Genomic DNA, 18,860 nt, shown 5'->3' with positions numbered 1-18,860 from the left:
ATTCTGTTCGTAGGCTGTTCTCCACTTGGATTGGGCGCTCTCTCTGTCCATAATCCGTCGGTGAGTTCCGGATACAGCATAGTGCCCGCCGGACACCTGCCTACGACCCTTAGCCTCGGGATCAATATAATGAACTCAATGCGCGGTGGCGGCTGCCGTGTGGGTTGTCTTTACCGCGGCCCCATCCTGTTCTAGCTTTATTGTTTGAGTGCTTCTAAACTAAGACTCCAGTGCCTCCCGGTATAGAGGCCGTACGTTTGCTCTGGAGCCCCTGGATGAATTTTTTGGTCCGGGTGGTGGGGGTTGGCCCCCGCTGCGGGATGTAAGGGGGATGGCCTCATGGGAGGTGAGCAATGGAGCCTCAAGGGCCCCCAAACCATGCAATGCCGGATTTTTTGTGGTTTCTGAGAGGCTCATTTCCATATGGGCGGACCCGCGTCAGAAGATGGGGTGGACCTGGCGGACTAAATGTCACACAGGACATCCTCCGTCTTGCGTCCATCGGGCTTTACATTGATTAGGTCTGTGCCAACAACCGCCTTGACCACTCCCATGTCGCCAGGGATGGTGCCTGGGATAGCAGCCATCATTGCCTCATCTGGCGCATCTTGCTTGTTCCATTGGATCCCGTCTGTGGAGAGTCGAACCCCGTCATATATTTCAATCCAACTTGTTTACGCGCCCTCGTGTCCAGGGGTCTGTATACGCGGCCAGCAAACCGTTCATTCAATGATGGGAATCGAGTTCTTTCAGACCCATTTTCCGCCAAAGCTGCAATGGTATATCATCACTCCGTTGCTTGCGAGTCGTTCTCGTCTTTCTTGCTATTCATTCCCTAGTCACTCTTTTTTCGTTCCTTTCAATCCGTTCAACTTCCAAGATGTTTGCTAAGTCCTTCCTTTTGGCCGCTGTGGCTGTTGCCCAGCAGGCCGCTGCTGTTTCTGTCTCCGGCACCCCTGAGGGTTTTGCCTCCGGCGTCACTGGCGGCGGCTCTGCCACTGCTGTCACCCCTACCACCAACGACGAGCTGGTCTCGTACCTTGGCGACTCCTCGGCTCGCGTCATTGTCTTGACCAAGACTTTCGACTTCACCGACTCGGAGGGTACCGCCACCGAGACCGGTTGCGCTCCTTGGGGCACTGCCTCTGCTTGCCAGGTCGCCATCAACAAGGACTCTTGGTGCGACAACTACCAGGCTGACGCGCCTAGCGTCTCGGTCACCTACAACAAGGCCGGTCTCAACCCCATCAAGGTTGCCTCCAACAAGTCCATCATCGGCTCCGGCTCCAAGGGTGTCATTGTCGGCAAGGGCCTGAGAATCGCCGGTGCCAAGAACGTCATCATCCAGAACATTAAGATCGAGAACATCAACCCCAAGTACGTCTGGGGTGGTGATGCCATCACTCTGGACACCACTGACAACGTCTGGATCGACCACGTTACCGTAAGTCTTTGCCAAAAGCTCAACTGCACGTTTTCAAGCCCCTTCTAACCAACACCACTCCAGACCTCCAAGATCGGCCGCCAGCACCTCGTCCTCGGCACCTCCGCCTCCGGCAAGGTGACCGTCTCCAACTGCGACTTCGACGGTGAGAGCGACTACTCTGCCACCTGCGACGGCTACCACTACTGGACTGCCTACTTCGCCGGCTCCGACGACCAGATCACCTTCAAGAACAACTACATCCACCACTTCTCTGGTGCGTAAAATATCTCACCTCTTTCTCTTAGCACCAGGCAGCTAACCTCTCCTTTCCAGGCCGTTCCCCCAAGGTCAACGGCAACTCCCTTGTCCACGCCGTCAACAACTACTGGGCTGAGACCAGCGGTCACGCCTTCGAGGTCGACGAGGGTGGCTACGTTCTTGCTGAGGGCAACGTCTTCAACGGCATCTCTACCGTCATTGAGGCTGGCGGTGCCGGCGCCACCCTCGCCATCACCTCCTCCAACGCCGATGACTGCAGCTCCGCCCTCGGCCGTGCCTGCCAGGCCAACAGCTTCACCAGCTCCGGCACCTTCACCGGCTCTGACACCAGCATCCTGTCCAAGTTCGGCAGCGCTGACATCCCTGACGCTCTTGCTGCTTCTTCCGTCACTACTAGCTCTGCCGGCTACGGCAAGATCTAAGCCGCCTTCGGCTTGGTGCGCAGAGTATTACTTGGCGGTCTAGTGATATGAAACGCTCTTCTGATAGAAGCACGCTCTTGATTTGCCCCGAGTGGTAACGAGACTAGTGGTCGTCTTCGATTCTGTAAATACCTTATATTCTTGACAGCATATATATAAACGCAACCATTTCTTGGAAACTTGACTCTTTGTACGCTGGAACGCCACACTGCAAATATCTGGCGATGTGTTGTGAATTGTGTTTCGAACGCTTGGAGCCGTCTTTCCCGCTCAGTATCGTGCTCTCCATTATTTTGGGCAGTGCAGCCGATCGGTATGTTTCCGATGCAGGGTAGGGCATCCCAACAGTCTCCAGGGATATTTCATGCGCAACCAGTTACTGCCAGCAGTCTCTTACGCAACTGTACCTGCCATTTTTAATTAGTAAGTGTCAGCTTTGGAATCCATGATTCATACTAGGCCGACACGCAATTGAGTCTGCTGGAGGTGCAAGTTGAATTACCTAGGATGAGCAGAAGACCAACCACGTGGTGGAGTTCAGGCTTTAAATCAAGCGGCGTCTTTAAGCGTAAGTTTCTTGTTTGTGCACCCCTTGAACCGTCACTAAAGTTGCAGCAGCAGCAGCAGCAGCCGTCCACTAATGCAGCCGGTCTTCGTTCCAGCATAGGGGCAATGCAGCAACGGGGGAATTACCATGAACTGACAGTGAAGGCCCGGAATTGTCGGCAGTGAGGCGTTCTGGGCCGGCGGTTGCTTAGACTTTTTGGGGTAGTGTCATCGTGCAGTCCACACTTCCATTGCAACATCAAGCTCATTCGTGTTGCCAATATGTTGATCTGCAGTCATCGCAGGGTGTCGGGTATTGGTCTGTACAGCTCACGGTGACAGAAAATCAAGGATTGTGCTTGGGGCTGAAGGCGGAAATAAGCGCGGGTTCGGCCGTTTCAGAGCCGCCTGAAGACCACTGGACACCATGTATTTATTTATCACAAACTATCCAAAAGCATTGGCGCAAGCACCACGGTGACCCTGGCAGGATTCGGCCGAAACAATTATTTTACCAACTAAAGGAGCGGCTCAAAGGCGGTTTACAGCCGTCATCAATTTGCTACCGGGCGTGGCACCGCCAACGTCACAGCAATCTTTGCCAACAATGCCGACCGCGATAATCGCAGATTCAACTGCATCAACTGATAGCCGAGTCACACACGAGGTTTAAGCTGCCGTCGTTTTCAATGTTTAGCTGACTGAAAAAGAAAGATGCACCAAACAACGGGGTTTATAACTCTGCCCCTCTTGTAAATACAGGTTGAGTGACTACTTGCTATTTTTAAAGTTAAAACAACCAATGCAGATCCTGGAGATAGAATGAGACTCTTCGTTCTTGTACAACTTGGAAACTGCCTAGGCGCCCCTAATATTGTCCTATCGTCGTGTCCAAAGTTTTGTGAGACCCACTCATCACAATGAAATGCAATTATTCTGGTGTAGTTACAGGTGCTTTCGAAATCTTCATGCGCCAAATCAGTGGTAATGGCCAGCTTTGGCTCCACTCTCACTTGGACATCGCAAATATCTATTGATCTTACGCAACAATTCCTGTTGAATCAATAACAAGACTTTGACTCTTCCACCGACTCCTCTGGACGCATGCGCTTTGCTCTGTAAGCTAGCGCAATCGTCGCAGTGAACATTCACATCCGATATGGTGTAGTGGCCAACATGATGCCCTCTCATCTCTTGAGAGGTTAGGCATAGCCCCGAGTTCGATTCTCGGTTTCGGAAAGCGCGAACATTTCATTAAATTTTGCTTTTTCGCCCCTTGAAACCCCCTGATATCAATCACATCTTTTCTCATTTCATTCACTTTTTTCCTTTCTCCCTATTTTCAACCTTGGATATTACATTGCACATCACCCTGCGTCCATTGACACCCAATTGCGTATTGGTTGGATGGCTACATGTTTTCTTTACTCGGCGATTGCTTTCATTGTACGGGTTCAAGATAATACCCTCCTCTGAGCAGTTAAGTCGACATATTTACCCCCAGACTCCAGGATAAGCAGGTTTAGTTAGTATTGATGTTGTCCCATTTATTTTTACGCATGCCAGTGGGCCCATGTAAGAGACTCGCTTCCAATGCATATATCCAAACCAGGATAGAAAAGTGTCATTACTTCGAGGTTGCCGACCTAATTGGGCATTAGTAAACCTTTTTCTTTAGGCTCCTCTTTCTTTTCTTTTGTCATCGAAGAGATAGCGCACGATTTCGCGGCGGCGTGTGGACTTGAATAACTGCCTAGTCGTTTCCCTCTGTCTTCTATTATTGTTTGATGGGTGCGCTCTCTATTTTGACAGCAAGATTTGAAGAAATCCAGCGTCCAACAAGAGGAATTGAATAAAGTTATCCAGTACCAATACACAGTGGTGAAATGATGTCCAAACTCGTACCAGTAGCCCAGTGTGGAGGTGCCATTAGCGCGCACAGTATCATACAAAGTGGCCTTGTGGCTTGAACTCTGACGAAATCTTACTTCCAATAATAGCCTATCGCGTTCCACACGGCCTGCTCTTCAACGGGCAAGTAGAGCATTCTTTTGTGTTACATTGCAGCGAGCTGCTTTGATCCTTGTTGGCATAGAAACCCTGGTCACATCTCTTGGTGCGGGGTTCCAGGAATTCTGAGAGGCACATAAATACTGAGCGGTAAGACAGACCCTGAATTGGCTCGAGAAATGTTTTTGCCTGCCAATACGTCAAATGCGTCTGGAATAATTCAATGGCCACCAAATTATATTTAACGCTCCTGGCGGCTGCAGGCCTAGCCATCGGGCAACAGCCTACCAGTGACCAGACAAGCCTAGAGTCAATTGCCGAAAAATACGACTATGTCGTGGTTGGAGGCGGGACGAGCGGCCTGGTTGTGGCCAACAGGCTTAGCGAGGATCCCAAGAGTAAGAAACGTCACCACTCAGTCTCCCTGCTTCAATTGTCGATTGGACTTTGCCTAAGAAGATCCTTCGTTACGGCAAAGACTTCAGTAAGGAGACACAAAGTCCGACACCGGCTGATATGCACTCAGAAACGGTCTTGGTTATTGAGTACGGGGATTTCGCCAACACCGTGAACGTCACTGTACCGTTCTTCACGACGTATGACCAGACTCCGCGCCTTTATAACTTAACCTCTGTTCCACAATCTCATCTCGGGAACCGTACGTCTCGGCTGCGCATCGGGGCCACCGTCGGTGGAAGCTCAACTGTCAACGGGATGGCGTGGGACCGAGGCTCTGCGGCCGACTACGACGCATGGGAAGCTCTCGGGAACCCGGGCTGGGGATGGAAAACCCTGCTCAAGTATTTTCGCAAGTCTTCGACGTTCGCACCACCTTCTCAAAAGTACGTCGAAGAGTACGGTTACGAATGGAGCCCAGAGGCTTATGGCGACGGGCCCGTGCAAGTCGGCTTTCCTTCGTGGCAGTGGCCAGAGTCTGGTGAGCCGCATGGCCGTATTGCGCGACTCTGGGCGATTTTGCTAATATTTCTCTAGCTCTCCAGGCTCAGGCCTGGGCCAAGGACATCAAGTTTCCTGTTTTGAAGGACGGTGCCGACGGTGACAACGTCGGCATCGCCTGGCTACCGCAGAACTCCGGGGGCAGAAATGCATCGCGCTCGACGTCGGAGACGGCGTACTTCAACCCCGCAAGGGGCCGGGCGAACCTGCATCTTCTTGTGCGTCACTACGGCTCGGTGGTCAAGTTCTCGGGGAACAAAACGCTCGGGATCGACATCGCTAGCCGCGACGGACCGGAGAAGAAGTTTGTGAGTTCGGAGAACGTGATCCTGGCCGCGGGTGCGGTCAATACCCCGCGGATCCTGCAGTTGAGCGGCATCGGTCCCGAGAAGCTTCTCAAGTCCCTTGGTATCGACGTCGTGGTTGATGCGCCGGGGGTTGGCGCCAACTTCCAAGACCATCCTTCCATCTTCATGGTTTATGAATGTGAGTTCGCGCCTCGCCCTTACTTTTCTAGGCGCCCTTTGCTAAGAATGGTTTTGAAGTTGCCAACGACACCGCCATCAACCCAAATTTGATGAGTGATGAATCATTCTACAACAGGTCATGGTCGGAGTATCTGGTAAATAGAACCGGCCCGCACACGCATGCTTGGGGAAACAGAGTCGTGTTTGCGTCCCTGCAGGACCTCGCCCCTGACAACTACCAAGCCATCGCCGAAGCGGCCAGCAGCAGTGAGCCACTGCAGCACCTCCCCCAGGTCTACGCCGAGAACCCGGCGTTGGTCGAGGGGTTCCTCCGACAACGAGGAGTCCTGAAGGAGCAGTTCCTGAACCCGAAGGCCGGCATCGTCGAATTCACGTTCGGCGGCGCGGGGGCAATCCCGGTGGCGCTGCAGAAGCCGCACTCGAGAGGCACAATCTTCATCAACAGCACGAACCCGGACCCCTCGATCGCGCCCCTGATCGACTTCAACACCATCGCCGACCCGGTCGACACCCTGCTGCTCGTCCGTTCGGTTGCGAAGGCGCGCGCCTTCATGTCGAGCCCCAGCGTAGCCTCGCTTGGGGCAGTCGAGCTGCTGCCGGGCCCGGGCGCGACGAGCGATGCCGAGATCGAGGCGGTCATGCGGGAGTCGTGGGTCTCTTCGAGTTTCGATCATCCGGTCGGGACGGCGGCGATGATGCCACGGGAGTGGGGAGGAGTTGTGGACAGCAACCTGCGTGTTTACGGAGTCGAGGGGCTCTGGGTTGTGGATGCGAGCATCATGCCTATATTGCCGGCGGCCCATACCCAGTCCACCGTTTACGCTGTTGCAGAGTACGCGGCCGATCTTATCAAAAGCTGCAGTAATTGAGCGGATGAATCGACAAATCCGTCATACCCGGCCTTGTCTGTTCATCTTGCAAAGACAGCTGTATATCCAAATATCTTTGTCGAGTAATGGTCATAGATGGGAACACACTTTGAATTCTCTGGTACGGAAGGATTCATTGCTTCGAGTCTACCACATCCTTCCGGCCAACTTTAACCTTAATTTATACTGGGGCTTCTTTAAGCCTGAGAAGTCGAGTACTCGAATGCAACAGCAATTATAGCTTCACGACCAAAAAACTGACAACAACATGGAACCGAGCAACACACCATAGCTGCAACTTGCACTGGTCATTTCGGTTCTATTGACGTGCTAAGAGAAACTTCCCGCACATTTGGCTTAACTCCTCATCATGGACCGGGGCAAACAGTCAATCTACCCAAGCGACCATGTCTTGGGAGTCAAGCCCCCCGGTCGACAAAGTTGTGGAGCCATGGCAGCTGCATGATTAGCCAATACACCAGACACTACACGGGTGAAGATTTTGTTATAAGAGAATGATGGTCAATATTGAATCGGTAACGGGACTCGTGGTGAAAACGTATAATTGAAACTGTAGTAACCATAAGAAATCCATATCCGTTCCCACTGGCATTAACTGACCTAACAACTGTTAACCGTGGACCGATGGCCTCGCAACTCCACCACACCACGCATTATCTGCAAGTCTTGCTTTTTCTCGTGAGACTGCCCGAAACACTGCAGATTCAACCCCACCACCGCACTGAATTACCGTGGCAAAAAAGCGTCCCCCTGCTAGCGGCAATTGCACTTTTCATCGAGAGGCCAGGCAGAGGGCCGGGGTCTCACGTACCTATGCTCCCCTGTTATCAGTATCTTTACTCGGGGCCTGTGCAACCACGCCAATGGGATTACTGAGATGCCTCGCCTTGGTCGGTGCCCAGGGTGTCTCAGGGTCGCATCGCACCACGTACCGAGCAGCTGAAGTCGGACTGGTGCGAAGGGAGTGCATCGGTAGCCTCTGGGCCAGATCGCCCTGTTTCCCTTGGCAAGCCCGGGATCAACTCGCGTTGCCCAAAGTTTTCCCGGGTTGGCATTGCCGCCCATCCCTCGCGATGGACTTGTCGAGTGTTCTTGTCCGACCTTAGCTGTACATATCGACTTGAGCCTCAAATCAAGTACCAGAACTCGAGGTTGCAAACAATGGCCCAGGCGGATTTCGTCGAGATGCAGCCGCCCAAAGGCGACTATGCGGCCGTCAACACCACCAGCTCCTCCGGCAACACGGACAGCAGCGGCAGGCCGAACCGCGACGCCGAGTATGCGCAGACAGACGGGTTAGGCGGCTCAACGCTCAGGGTCAGTTTACTTTTTGGAGGGGTGATGTCTCGAAATGAAGGAAGCCGTCAATTGGAGCATGGTATCACTGCACGTCGCTGACACATGGCACGCAGCGGTTGTTCTCGTTCTGGCAGTTGCTGGCCTTCGCCCTGATCTTCATGTCGTCGTGGGAGGTCATGGCCATGGACATGGGAGCGACGTTCTACAACGGCGGCCCGCAGACGCTCGCCTGGGGGATCATTCTCGTGGTCGTCGGCGCCATGGCCCAGGCGCTGTCCATGGCGGAGCTGGCGACGATTCAGCCCATTGCCGGGGCCCAATATCACTGGACTCATTTCCTCGCGCCGGAGAAACATAGACGATTCATCACGGTACGTACTCGGGTCTCTGCCAATAACACCGCTCGGCCTGGGAGGGGAAGCATGAGCATGGCATTCATCTCCATGTCTCCCGTACCTGTGGACTGGACCTGTGGACCGGAACAAGATTCCACTCCCTGTTGAAGGGCGTTTGAGTATCGATATGCTGACGTTTTGTTTTCTTATTTGTAGTGGATGCAAGGCTGGGTGACGTGGTTTGCCTGGGTCTCGGCGCTCGCGGGCTCAGCCGCCTCCGAGGCAAACATCATCATGGGCCTCGTCAGCACAAACTACCCGAGCTACGTCTTCCAGCCCTGGCACCTGACGATGGTGATCATCGCGCAGCTGGTGGCCGTCGGGCTCATCAACATGTACGCCTTCCGCACGATCCCCTGGATGGAGATGCTGGCGGGCGTCCTGCACGTCGCCCTCTGGCTCATCTTCGTCGTCGTGCTCCTGAACGTGACGCCGCGGGCCAGCGCCGAGTTCGTCTTCTTCGAGCGCACCGTCAGCTCGGGGTGGACCAACGGCTTCGTGTCGTGGAACATTGGCATGCTGGTGCCGGCGTGGGGGTTCATCGGGTTCGACGGCGTCGTGCACATGGCCGAGGAGGTGCGCAAGGCGAAGCAGGCGGTGCCGAGGGCCATGCTGTGGACGATCGTGCTCAACGGGATCATGTCGTACGGCGTCATCCTGGCCATCCTGTTCGGCATGGGCGGCGCGACGGAGGAGGTCCTCAACTCGGACTACCCCATCATCCCGCTCCTCTTCAACGCGGCGGGGCCCGCGGCCGGGACCGCCATGGTGTGCGGCCTCCTCGTCATCACCTTCTGCGTCGTCGCCGCGTCGCTGGCCTCCGTGTCCCGGATCACCTGGGCGTGGGCCCGCGACGGGGGCCTGCCGCGGTACTTCGCCAAGATCCATCCGCGGCACCGCGTCCCGGTCCGCTCCGTCTGGCTCCCCTGCGTCATCGTGACGCTGCTGTCGCTCTTCACCGTCGGGAACAACGCCACGGCGACCGTCTTCTCGGCCTTCACGGCGCTGTCCTCGCTCGGCCTCTACGGGTCGTACATCATCGCCATATCGTGCATGCTCCACGCCCGCCTCACCGGGCGCATCGGCCACGGCCCCGGGTACCAGGTTCAGTACGGGGGATGGTCTCTGCCGAGGGGGTGGGGGACGCCGATCAACGTCTACGCGCTGATCTGGTCGATGTACCTGTCGATATGGCTGCCGTTCCCGCAGACCATCCCCGTCACGGGCACGGAGATGAACTACGCCGGGCCGATCTACGTTGTGGTCGTGGCGGGCGCCGTGGGCTTCTGGTTCACATGGGGCAAGCAGCACTGGCCTGGACTGAACAAGACTGCCATTGAGAGGGTCGAAGCGTACAACTAAAGCTTAATGGCGTGATGAGGGGGGTTAGGCACGCGTATTCGGAAGGGGAGATGCGGCATGATGGTTACGCGTCACTGAGAGTAGATCAGCAAGGTGTTAAAAACTTTTTTCACACAAATCTAAACTCACGGACTCCATCATTGTGAGCGTGTGGGTGATTGGGTGAATTGAGGAGGATCAGGTCCTAGATTCGAGAATCAAGCAGTCGACTTTTCTTCAAGGTCGTTTCCAGCCTCCATAGGCCGATGCATTAGACGGCTATGCCGTGGAGATTTTGGGAACAAGACCTCATTCAGGGTCGTTTTAGACTACCCTTGCTATCCAATGGGAATTCCCGGCTCGAGAAGCACCATCCCTCGATGCTTGTTTCTAGCTCAGTTCGAAGAAGCATTCCTCGCAGTAGCGGACCTCTTAGTATGTGGAAGGGGAAAACGCATCCTTACATCCGTTGACCGCTGCACTCTGGCGAGCTACTTTAGACATCTTTAGTGAGCATTGGACAGCACGTGGTTGACAGAAAAGGGCGCTAGGCAGCAGGTTTCGTCCCTGTCTTTTTCCGTATCGAACGCGAATTTCAATTTGTATTGTTTGTATAATTTCATGTTATCTGATGTAAGTAATGGGGGGGGGGGGAAGGTCAAAGGGCGCTCAGCGGCGTAGATATGAAAATAACTATAACCGGTTTGCGGTGAAGGCAGGGAGGATGAGATTAGAACAATGTTTTAGGGCCATGTTTTACCATTCGGCTCGCTCAACGCCACCACGCTCAAAGTCCATGTTCACCGCCGATGTCTCCTCACCGACGGCAGCCTTGGCGCCAGATTTGTCGGGCAAGCCAGCCTTTGGCAAACGGAACCACTCACCGCCGCCCGGGCAGTCTCAATTGCTTTGGTAGACGAGGCTGGCCACTGGCCGCGTCGTCGGCTAGCGTGGAGTGCATGTTGGCTCAACTAGGTGAGCCCTCGGCGAGCCACAGGGGTCTCAAAGGGGTAATGGCCAGGTTCAGAGGAAACGGCGAGTCGATATCCCCGACCTTCGGGCGGGACCGAAGGAAACTAAAGACATCACATGCTTCTTGGATACCGGGGGATGCCTGGCCACAAAACACGGTGCCTGTAAGCCAAGAGATGCCTACCGAGTGCCCGTCGCACGAACGCGTACTCCACCACGAGTGTGTTATGCCGGGCTTACACTGCGGAAGACAGGTGTCTGTCCAGGAACCACGGCCTCGATGTTCTGGACACATGTATGCCAGACGGGTGCATTCAGGGAAGCGATGAAGTGTTCACTTTGAAGCCGGGCCCGGCTGGGTATTTAGAGGCGGCCGTCTGCCTCCCTCCCCCAACTCGCATACGCCATGCACAAAAGGAAGACTCGCAGACTGACAAAAGCGGCGGCAATTCATTCACAATTCAGCAGGTCCCAGTCCTAGTCGGCTCCGGTTTCATCTCTGCTTACCTCATCCTTATCGGTGACATATTCGCTTATCCCCTATCCGGTGCCCCTCGATGACGTTCTAGGGTGCCACTGTCACTGTCTGAGGCACTTGGACCACCCTAGGATCGATCTCCTTCGGGCCCCTCCACTGCCGTGTTCCTTCTCCCCTCCTCTGCTTCCGATCAACCGCAAGTGCCCGGCTCCCAGCGGTCCCTCTCCTCCCCCCCAGTCCCTGTGTTCCCCGCTACACCCGCCAAGCAGCGAGCTCACTTGACCTTGGCTTTGTCCTCGTGCACAGGACCCCACCGAGCGCCGATGCTGCTGCGCCCACGCCTACACCTGCACCTGCACCTGCACCACCACCCGCAACCTGCATATCGCTGCCTTCATACTTATTAATTACAAACCTCACACCTGCAGCCCTGGACGGGAACGTTTGGGACCTTGAACCCTTCAAACGCTCTGTTCTCGCCTCTATTCGATTCGGTCCGGTCTGCCTACCTCATCCCGTCGTCAGCCCTTCCGCCTGACGTCGGCTGTGCTGCTGCCGCTGTAGCTGTCGCTGTCGCTGCGCGCGCTGACCTGACCTGCACCCGTGCAAGGCTACGGCCTTCCATCCATTCTTTCCTGCTCCATCAACCTCTCTCCCTCTATCTTACACCTCTCGATATCACGACCTTGAGGACCTTATCGGATCGATCTATCCCAACCGCAACGATGTTCGACATATTCGCCCACCTTTTATCGTGAGTTCCACGCGCTCGCCGCCACGGCGCGGCCCCCCTCTCCATGCCCGCCTCCGTATTGCCCCTCCCGCAATTCCTCTGCTGCTCAACAGACCTCCGCCGTTTGCTAACCTCGATTTTCGCATCGCAGCTCCGTCGCGTCCTTCCTATTCCCCCTCTTCGCTTCCTACAAGGCGCTCAAGACCTCCGACCCCGCCCAACTAACGCCATGGCTCATGTACTGGGTTGTCCTCGCCTGTGCGCTCCTCGTCGAGTCCTGGACTGAATGGATTCTCGTCTGGTACGTCCTGACTCGCTCGTCATACGACCGCCACCGGCCACTGATGCCAATCCCTCCGTATCACGCACACTCGCAGCTAACACCGGAACAGGATCCCCTTTTACGCCTACATCCGCTTCTTCTTCCTCCTCTACCTCGTCCTCCCCCAGACCCAAGGCGCCCGCATCATTTACCAGACCCACGTCCACCCCTTCCTCGAAGCCAATGAGGGCCAGATCGAGGAGTTCATCTCCGAGGCCCACGACCGCCTCAAGGCCGCCGGCCTCGCCTACCTGAAGCGCGCCATCGAGCTCGTTAAGACCAACGTCCTCGGCCTGCCGCCCAGCGAGCCCGAGCCCGCGCCAGCGCCCGCCGCCGCCTCCTCCTCGACCCAGTCCTACACCCAGTCGCTGCTCGCCCGGTTTAGCGTCCCCGCCGCGCGCTGGACGCCCGCCGGCCACACGGGAGCCGACTTCTACAACCTCCTCGCGGGCGCCGTGTCGGCCGCTACCGGCGGCGCAGGCCACCAGCACCAAGACCTGTCCAAGTCCGGCAGCCTGATCCCGCCAGGGCTGAAGGGCGGCGAGAGGACGAGCTTCATCGCCGCGCAGCGCGAGCGTCTCGCCTTCCTCCTCAAGGCCCTCGAGCGCGAGGCCGCCGTTTCTGAGTCCTCGGCCGCATCACCCGAGGTCGTCGGCCGGTCGGTGAGCCAGTTCGACGGCAGCGAGGAGCTGACGCAGAGGCCGCCGAGCGCGCATAGCGGGCTCAGCAAGTCGCGGAGCGAGACGGACTTTGAAAAGATTGACGCCGAGAGCGGGGCAGAGGACCAGGGCGACGACGAGGACGGCACCGTCCGGCGGAGGCAGACGAGCGGGGGATCGTCGTGGATGCCGTGGGGGTGGGGCACGACGCCGACGGCCGAGAACCCCGAGGGTGGGTCCAGCTCGGGCGTGCAGAAGTGATGCGCGCGTCCCCTCACCTCGCAGGAACGGTGTTTGGGTGTAGAAGGGATGGAGTTTTGTGGCCTTTTTTATTTTATTTTAGCTTCATGAGTTGTTAGATTCGTCTTTGGGTGGGTTTCGTGGGATGGCTGGGCCACATGTCAGAGTGACGGCCATCACCGCCCGGGACCAGCATGGTCTGCGCTCCCGCCCAATTCTCTCTCGGCCAAGACCGGATAGACCTGGGGACCGCTCTCAATATTCGATATCCCACTCCATGCATGCTCAATGGGCCCGTTTGATGTGATTGTGATTGTGTAAGAGTCTTGAGGGCGCTATACAATGCCTATGCCTAAGTCTATGCGCCGTATCCTCCCCCCAATGGCCCCCGTTTCTCGTCGGGGGTTATGATATGTGTGTCTATTTTTACAGTTGAGATTACCAGCCTTGTTTTCTTTCAAACCCGAATCGTACATTTTTTCTCTTTCGTACACCTCCCGCTTCATTCCTTGATTTATACAGTCCTCGTTAGAATCTACGAGGCAACCACCCTTCCCTCCGACCTCGCGGAGATTTCTAGTTGGTCCTCTTGAAGGGGTACGACACGGGCACGTCCTTGCGGGTCCAGATCATCTTCTTCTTCTTGGTGGTGACGTGCTCGACCCACACCTCGTCGGCGTGCTGCTTCTTGAACTGGCGGATGAAGACGGGGTCCCAGAGGTCCGAGGCGATGCCGAGGTCCTTGCAGCAGCGCATCAGGGCGTTGGACTTGCAGCCCTCGACGGCCGAGGGCAGGTTCTCGAGCGCGAAGTAGGTGTTTTCGCCCTGCGCCTGGGAGATGAATCTGGAGGAGGGAAGGTCCACGTCAGCAATTGTTTTCTTTCTTCTTGGTTTCCAATCAAAATTTTTGGGGGGATGTCCTTTCTGGCTGGCTCTGGTAGAGGAGGGGGGATGGGTGGGTAGGTAATGGGGCGCAGAACGTACCGTCCCTCGGCGATCAAGGCGTACTCCCTCGTCACGATCTTGTCGCCGACGACGACCTCGCTCTTGGGCACGAGGCCCCAGCCCCCGGGGCCGAAGGCGTTGTTGAGGATGCGGCGGTACTTGATCTCGGGGAGGTAGATGATGCCGTCGGGTTTGACCTCGACGTCGGCCGGGTTGACGGGCTGGAGGAGGATGTCGACGACCTCCTTGGAGAAGCGCTGGGTGCCGAGGCCGTAGTACGACGTCGACCAGTCCACGACCTGGCCGTTCTGCTGCTGCTGCTGCTGCGGGGCCGCCGTCGACGGGACCTCGCTGGCGTAGGACGTCGCCGGCTCGTCGGGGAGAGGGGTTTCGGGGGAGGGGTTCGGGTCCAGGGCCGCGTCGGAGGGGGGGTCTGAGGGCGCGGGCGACGGCGCCGGGGCGGTCTTTGGCGCCCTTGCCGCCGGCTTGCTCGCGAACGACACGGGGGTTCTTCTGAGGTGGACGGGGGTGTTGCTCAGCTTTGTGACCGTTTTGCGCATGGCGGGGCCAAGGGGGGCGGCGGGTGTGGTGGCTGCGGCGGCTCTGGAGTGGGAGGACGTCGTGATTCTCGCGACGGGGGAGAAGGCCGGTCGCGACGCCCTGATGAGCGGTCGGATGGAGGGAGACGCCATTTCGGCGGTACTAGCAGGGACTCGGCTGTTTTCTTCTCGGAAGGGTGAGGGGAGAGTCGAAGAGGGGGGGGAGTCACGCAACGGATGCCGATCTGTGTGCCGTGGATGATTCAATTATCACAGCTCCGGGAGGTGTTCGATTGAAAATTAGTCGGCGCGGGAGAACGCGGCGGCCGGGCGCGCGGGAGCTTGGGCCGCCGCTAACGAAGACACCGTGCGAGCGACGTTTTCCGCGGCACGGTCGCCGGCCATCAGCCCACGCAGCTTGAGCTAACTGAACTGACGTTGTGTTCAGTACGTGTGAGTTGGGATTCGAGTCTTTTTTTTCTTGGGGCTATTATACAGTTATTTGTTGATACATGCATGTTATTACAGCTGCTCTCGATGAGGGCTCTTCCCGCACTCCTCTACGAATCTTTCGTGTCGGTCCGGCGGTCGTTGCCCTGCTGCTTCCAACAGCTCTTGAACTGCTCCATCTGCCCATGAATCCATCATCAGCTTCACTTCCGTTGGATGCGAGCTCGCCGCGAGGGGAGGGCCACATACCTCGGCCGTGCACTGCCGCCAGTCCTTCTTCTCAAAGTAGCAGTCGGTCAACTTTGCATTCTCATCTGCGTTCCAGCAAAAAGGGGGTCCTAATTAGCGCGCCACATCCCACCTCCGCTAAGCCGCGGACAAGATCGGTGTTGAGGGTGTCGTACCTGCGCAACCCGTGCTGAAGATGCGCTTGTCCCTGCGCATTGCGCGATTAGCTTTAGTGGCTAGTTTTTTGTTTTTTTCTTGTCTTTATGCCTTTCTTCTCCCATCTCCTTCTTGAATCCCATCACGAGCGACAAAGTCTCAGAGACGATTCAAATCTCACACAGCCCGGCGTCGGGAAAGGGGAACAGCAGCAGCAGCCGACTTACCAATCGTCCGGCTCGTCGTCCTCCACGACGGACTTTTGCGCGGCGTCACTCTCCTGCTTCGACATCTTCCGTGCCTGCTTCTATTCTCGAGGGTATCACCGTCGCTTGTTGGCCAGTGTTTCGCGGTCGTTTTCTTGCGGGAAGATTTTATTGTGTGGAAAGGAAAGACTCGAAATTTAGCACCTCCGGATTCTGTTGGGGTGGTCAAGACAGTGCCCCTAAAACTCGGGTGACTCCCGCCACACAGACTCACTCACTCACTCACGCACGCACACAACCCCTCATAACTCATCTCATCCATCGCATCGGCTCTCACTCCCACCCGCGATGGCCTCACGAAAACTCAACGTGCTGGTCTACACCGGCAAGTCCCCTCCCCGCAATTGATTAGGCTCTCATTCTTACATGCCCCTCCCGCAGGCACCGGCACGACCGTCGAGTCGGTCCGCCACTGCATCTTCTCCCTCCGCCGCCTCCTCTCCCCCACCTACGCCGTCATCCCCGTCGCCGAGGCCGCCCTCCTCAAGGAGCCCTGGCAGGCCACCTGCGCCCTCCTCGTCATCCCCGGCGGCGGCGACCTCGGCTACTGCCGCGTCCTCAACGGCGCCGGGAACCGCCGCATCGCCGAGTACGTGCGCCGCGGGGGCGCCTACCTCGGCTTCTGCGCGGGCGGGTACTACGGCAGCCGGCGCTGCGAGTTCGAGGTCGGCGACCGCACGCTCGAGGTCATTGGGTCCCGCGAGCTGGCCTTCTTCCCGGGCACCTGCCGGGGCGGCGCGTTCAAGGGCTTCGCGTACCACAGCGAGAGCGGCGCGAGGGCCGTCAAGCTGAGCGTCAAGGAGGGGTTCGGCGAGGGGGAGGTGCTGAGCTACTACAACGGCGGCGGGGTGTTTGTCGACGCCGCCAAGTACGACGGCGTCGAGGTGCTGGCCCAGTACGAGGAGGACATCGCCGTCGACGGCGGAGACGGCAAGGCCGCCGTCATCTACTGCAAAGTCGGCTCCGGCCACGTCGTCCTGACCGGCCCTCACCCAGAGTACGTCCCACCCGCCGCCCCTTTTCCCCTCCGGCCTCACGTCCCCCCGCTAACAAGCACGCCCCCAGATTCGCGGCCGCGAACCTCCACCCGCAGCCCCAGATCCCGTCCTACGAGTCCCTCGTCGCCGCCCTCGCCGAGGCCGACGTGCCCCGGGCCAGCTTCCTCCGCGCCTGCCTCGCCAAGCTCGGCCTCGACCTCAGCGCCGGGCCCTCGGCGCCGCCGTCGCTCTCGCGCATGCACCTCACCTCGGCGAACCACACCGAGGTGGGCGAGATGCTTGCCTCGTGGGAGGAGGCCATCACGCGGGAGGACGGCGAGGAGTACATTCGCGGCGAGCACGACGTGTTCCGCATCGAGAAGCACTCGTCGCGGTGGGACGTCGACAAGCTGCGGGAGGCGCTGCCGGAGGCGGACGGCATCGTCGACTACAACGCCGCCGTGAAGGTGGTCGTCCCCCACGAGGACGAGTGGCCGGACGTCAAGGAGACGCCGAGCTTCAACCACCGCCTGTACTACAACTCCCTCCGGGCGTACCGCGCCCAGGAGCCCGCCGCCAAGGAGTGGGGCGAGACCATCATGTACGGGGAGGTCATCACCAGCACCAACACCCTCATGGACAAGTACGCGCACCCGGCCCTTCCCTTACCCCCCGCGTGCGATTTCGGGACGCCCGTGCTCACGTTGACAGGAACCCCAAGCTCCTCGCCCACCTCCCGACCGGCTTCACCATCACCGCGACGTCGCAGGTCGCCGGCCGCGGCCGCGGCACGAACGTCTGGGTGTCGCCCGTGGGCTGCCTCATCTTCTCCTCCGTCATCAACCACCCGGCGCACCTGGCCGCCTCGCACCCCGTCGTCTTCATCCAGTACATCTCGGCCATCGCCATCGTCGAGGCCATCCAGTCGTACGACAAGGGCTGCGGGGACATCCCCGTCAAGCTCAAGTGGCCCAACGACATTTGTGAGTCTCCCCTACTCTCCGCCCCTCCCCCCCCATACCGTCCAGTGACGAGTAAAACGCCGCGACTAACGGCGCCTGGCAGACTGCCGCGACCCCAGCACGCCGGCCTCGGACCCCCCGTCGTACGTCAAGATCGGCGGCATCCTCTCCAACTGCGCCTACTACCAGGGCGCGTACCAGATCGTGCTCGGCATCGGGCTCAACACGACCAACGCGCGGCCGACGACGTCCCTCAACGCCATCGCGCCGCCGACGCTCACCGGCGGCTTCCACCTCGAGACGCTGCTCGCGCGGATCCTCACGCGCATCGAGGCCGTCTACGCGCAGTTCCGCCGCGAGGGCTTCTCGAGGGACCTCGAGGAGCGGTACTACCGGCACTGGCTGCACTCCGGGCAGAACGTCACGCTCGAGGCCGAGGCGGGCGCGCGGGCCCGGGTCGTGGGCATCACGCGCGACTGGGGCATGCTCAAGGCCGTCGAGGTCGACGCGCTGGGGCGCGAGACGGGCAAGACGTGGGCGCTGCAGAGCGACGAGAACAGCTTCGACTTCTGGAAGGGGCTCGTCAAGCGGAAGTTGTAGGGCCAGGGCCGACCAGGGAGGGGAGGAGAAGGAAGAGAAGGACCCGGCACTCGCCTAGATCGTGCGTCACATTGCATCCTGTAGGGGGAGGATTGGTGCCTGTTGTGCCCGGCCCCCAACCGACCCGGAAAGGCGGCTGGCTGGCTTTCATCGCGATATTGACGCAGGCTGGCTGCATGGGTTGTTAGTAGTTCTCTCTCGTCCACCGCCATATACCACCATACTATGTACTTGATATTTCCCCCTTTGGCGGATTTCTTCTGCGGCACAGCACGTCTGC

The 18,860-nt window shown here is 57.9% G+C and overlaps 7 protein-coding genes across 7 annotated transcripts; 5 read left to right on the top strand and 2 right to left on the bottom strand.

Annotated features, from left to right (window-relative positions):
• Positions 1-880: 880 nt before the first annotated feature.
• Positions 881-2,127, top strand: EsH8_X_000419 (polysaccharide lyase family 1 protein; the record flags this gene model as incomplete). Its single annotated transcript, XM_083274507.1, has 3 exons — positions 881-1,444; positions 1,508-1,700; positions 1,760-2,127. The coding sequence occupies 3 exons, from the start codon at positions 881-883 to the stop codon at positions 2,125-2,127; spliced, it is 1,125 nt and encodes a 374-aa protein (XP_083119899.1).
• A 2,779-nt stretch (positions 2,128-4,906) lies between these two features.
• Positions 4,907-6,997, top strand: EsH8_X_000418 (GMC family oxidoreductase; the record flags this gene model as incomplete). Its single annotated transcript, XM_083274506.1, has 4 exons — positions 4,907-5,081; positions 5,210-5,620; positions 5,677-6,126; positions 6,186-6,997. 4 exons carry the CDS (start codon positions 4,907-4,909, stop codon positions 6,995-6,997), a joined length of 1,848 nt encoding a protein of 615 aa, XP_083119898.1.
• A 1,182-nt stretch (positions 6,998-8,179) lies between these two features.
• On the top strand, positions 8,180-10,074 carry EsH8_X_000417 (uncharacterized protein; the record flags this gene model as incomplete). The annotated part of the gene is made up of 3 exons (XM_083274505.1): positions 8,180-8,335; positions 8,431-8,688; positions 8,869-10,074. The coding sequence occupies 3 exons, from the start codon at positions 8,180-8,182 to the stop codon at positions 10,072-10,074; spliced, it is 1,620 nt and encodes a 539-aa protein (XP_083119897.1).
• A 2,154-nt stretch (positions 10,075-12,228) lies between these two features.
• On the top strand, positions 12,229-13,478 carry EsH8_X_000416 (TB2/DP1, HVA22 family-domain-containing protein; the record flags this gene model as incomplete). The annotated part of the gene is made up of 3 exons (XM_083274504.1): positions 12,229-12,257; positions 12,388-12,537; positions 12,629-13,478. The coding sequence occupies 3 exons, from the start codon at positions 12,229-12,231 to the stop codon at positions 13,476-13,478; spliced, it is 1,029 nt and encodes a 342-aa protein (XP_083119896.1).
• A 555-nt stretch (positions 13,479-14,033) lies between these two features.
• EsH8_X_000415 (mitochondrial genome maintenance MGM101-domain-containing protein) lies at positions 14,034-15,094 on the bottom strand (the record flags this gene model as incomplete). The annotated part of the gene is made up of 2 exons (XM_083274503.1): positions 14,034-14,301; positions 14,442-15,094. The coding sequence occupies 2 exons, from the start codon at positions 15,092-15,094 to the stop codon at positions 14,034-14,036; spliced, it is 921 nt and encodes a 306-aa protein (XP_083119895.1).
• A 147-nt stretch (positions 15,095-15,241) lies between these two features.
• On the bottom strand, positions 15,242-16,067 carry EsH8_X_000414 (uncharacterized protein; the record flags this gene model as incomplete). Its single annotated transcript, XM_083274502.1, has 4 exons — positions 15,242-15,364; positions 15,641-15,705; positions 15,796-15,827; positions 16,003-16,067. 4 exons carry the CDS (start codon positions 16,065-16,067, stop codon positions 15,242-15,244), a joined length of 285 nt encoding a protein of 94 aa, XP_083119894.1.
• Positions 16,068-16,329: 262 nt separating this feature from the next.
• Positions 16,330-18,580, top strand: EsH8_X_000413 (biotin--[acetyl-CoA-carboxylase] ligase BPL1; the record flags this gene model as incomplete). The annotated part of the gene is made up of 5 exons (XM_083274501.1): positions 16,330-16,366; positions 16,423-17,038; positions 17,107-17,661; positions 17,730-18,001; positions 18,084-18,580. The coding sequence occupies 5 exons, from the start codon at positions 16,330-16,332 to the stop codon at positions 18,578-18,580; spliced, it is 1,977 nt and encodes a 658-aa protein (XP_083119893.1).
• Positions 18,581-18,860: the final 280 nt, after the last annotated feature.

The sequence above is a fragment of the Colletotrichum jinshuiense genome, chromosome 10 (genome assembly GCF_051148585.1).
Source record: "Colletotrichum jinshuiense chromosome 10, complete sequence".
NCBI lineage: Eukaryota > Fungi > Ascomycota > Sordariomycetes > Glomerellales > Glomerellaceae > Colletotrichum > Colletotrichum jinshuiense.
The sequence above is the reverse complement of the archived record's forward strand: the minus strand, read 5'-3'. Positions and strand labels throughout refer to the sequence as shown.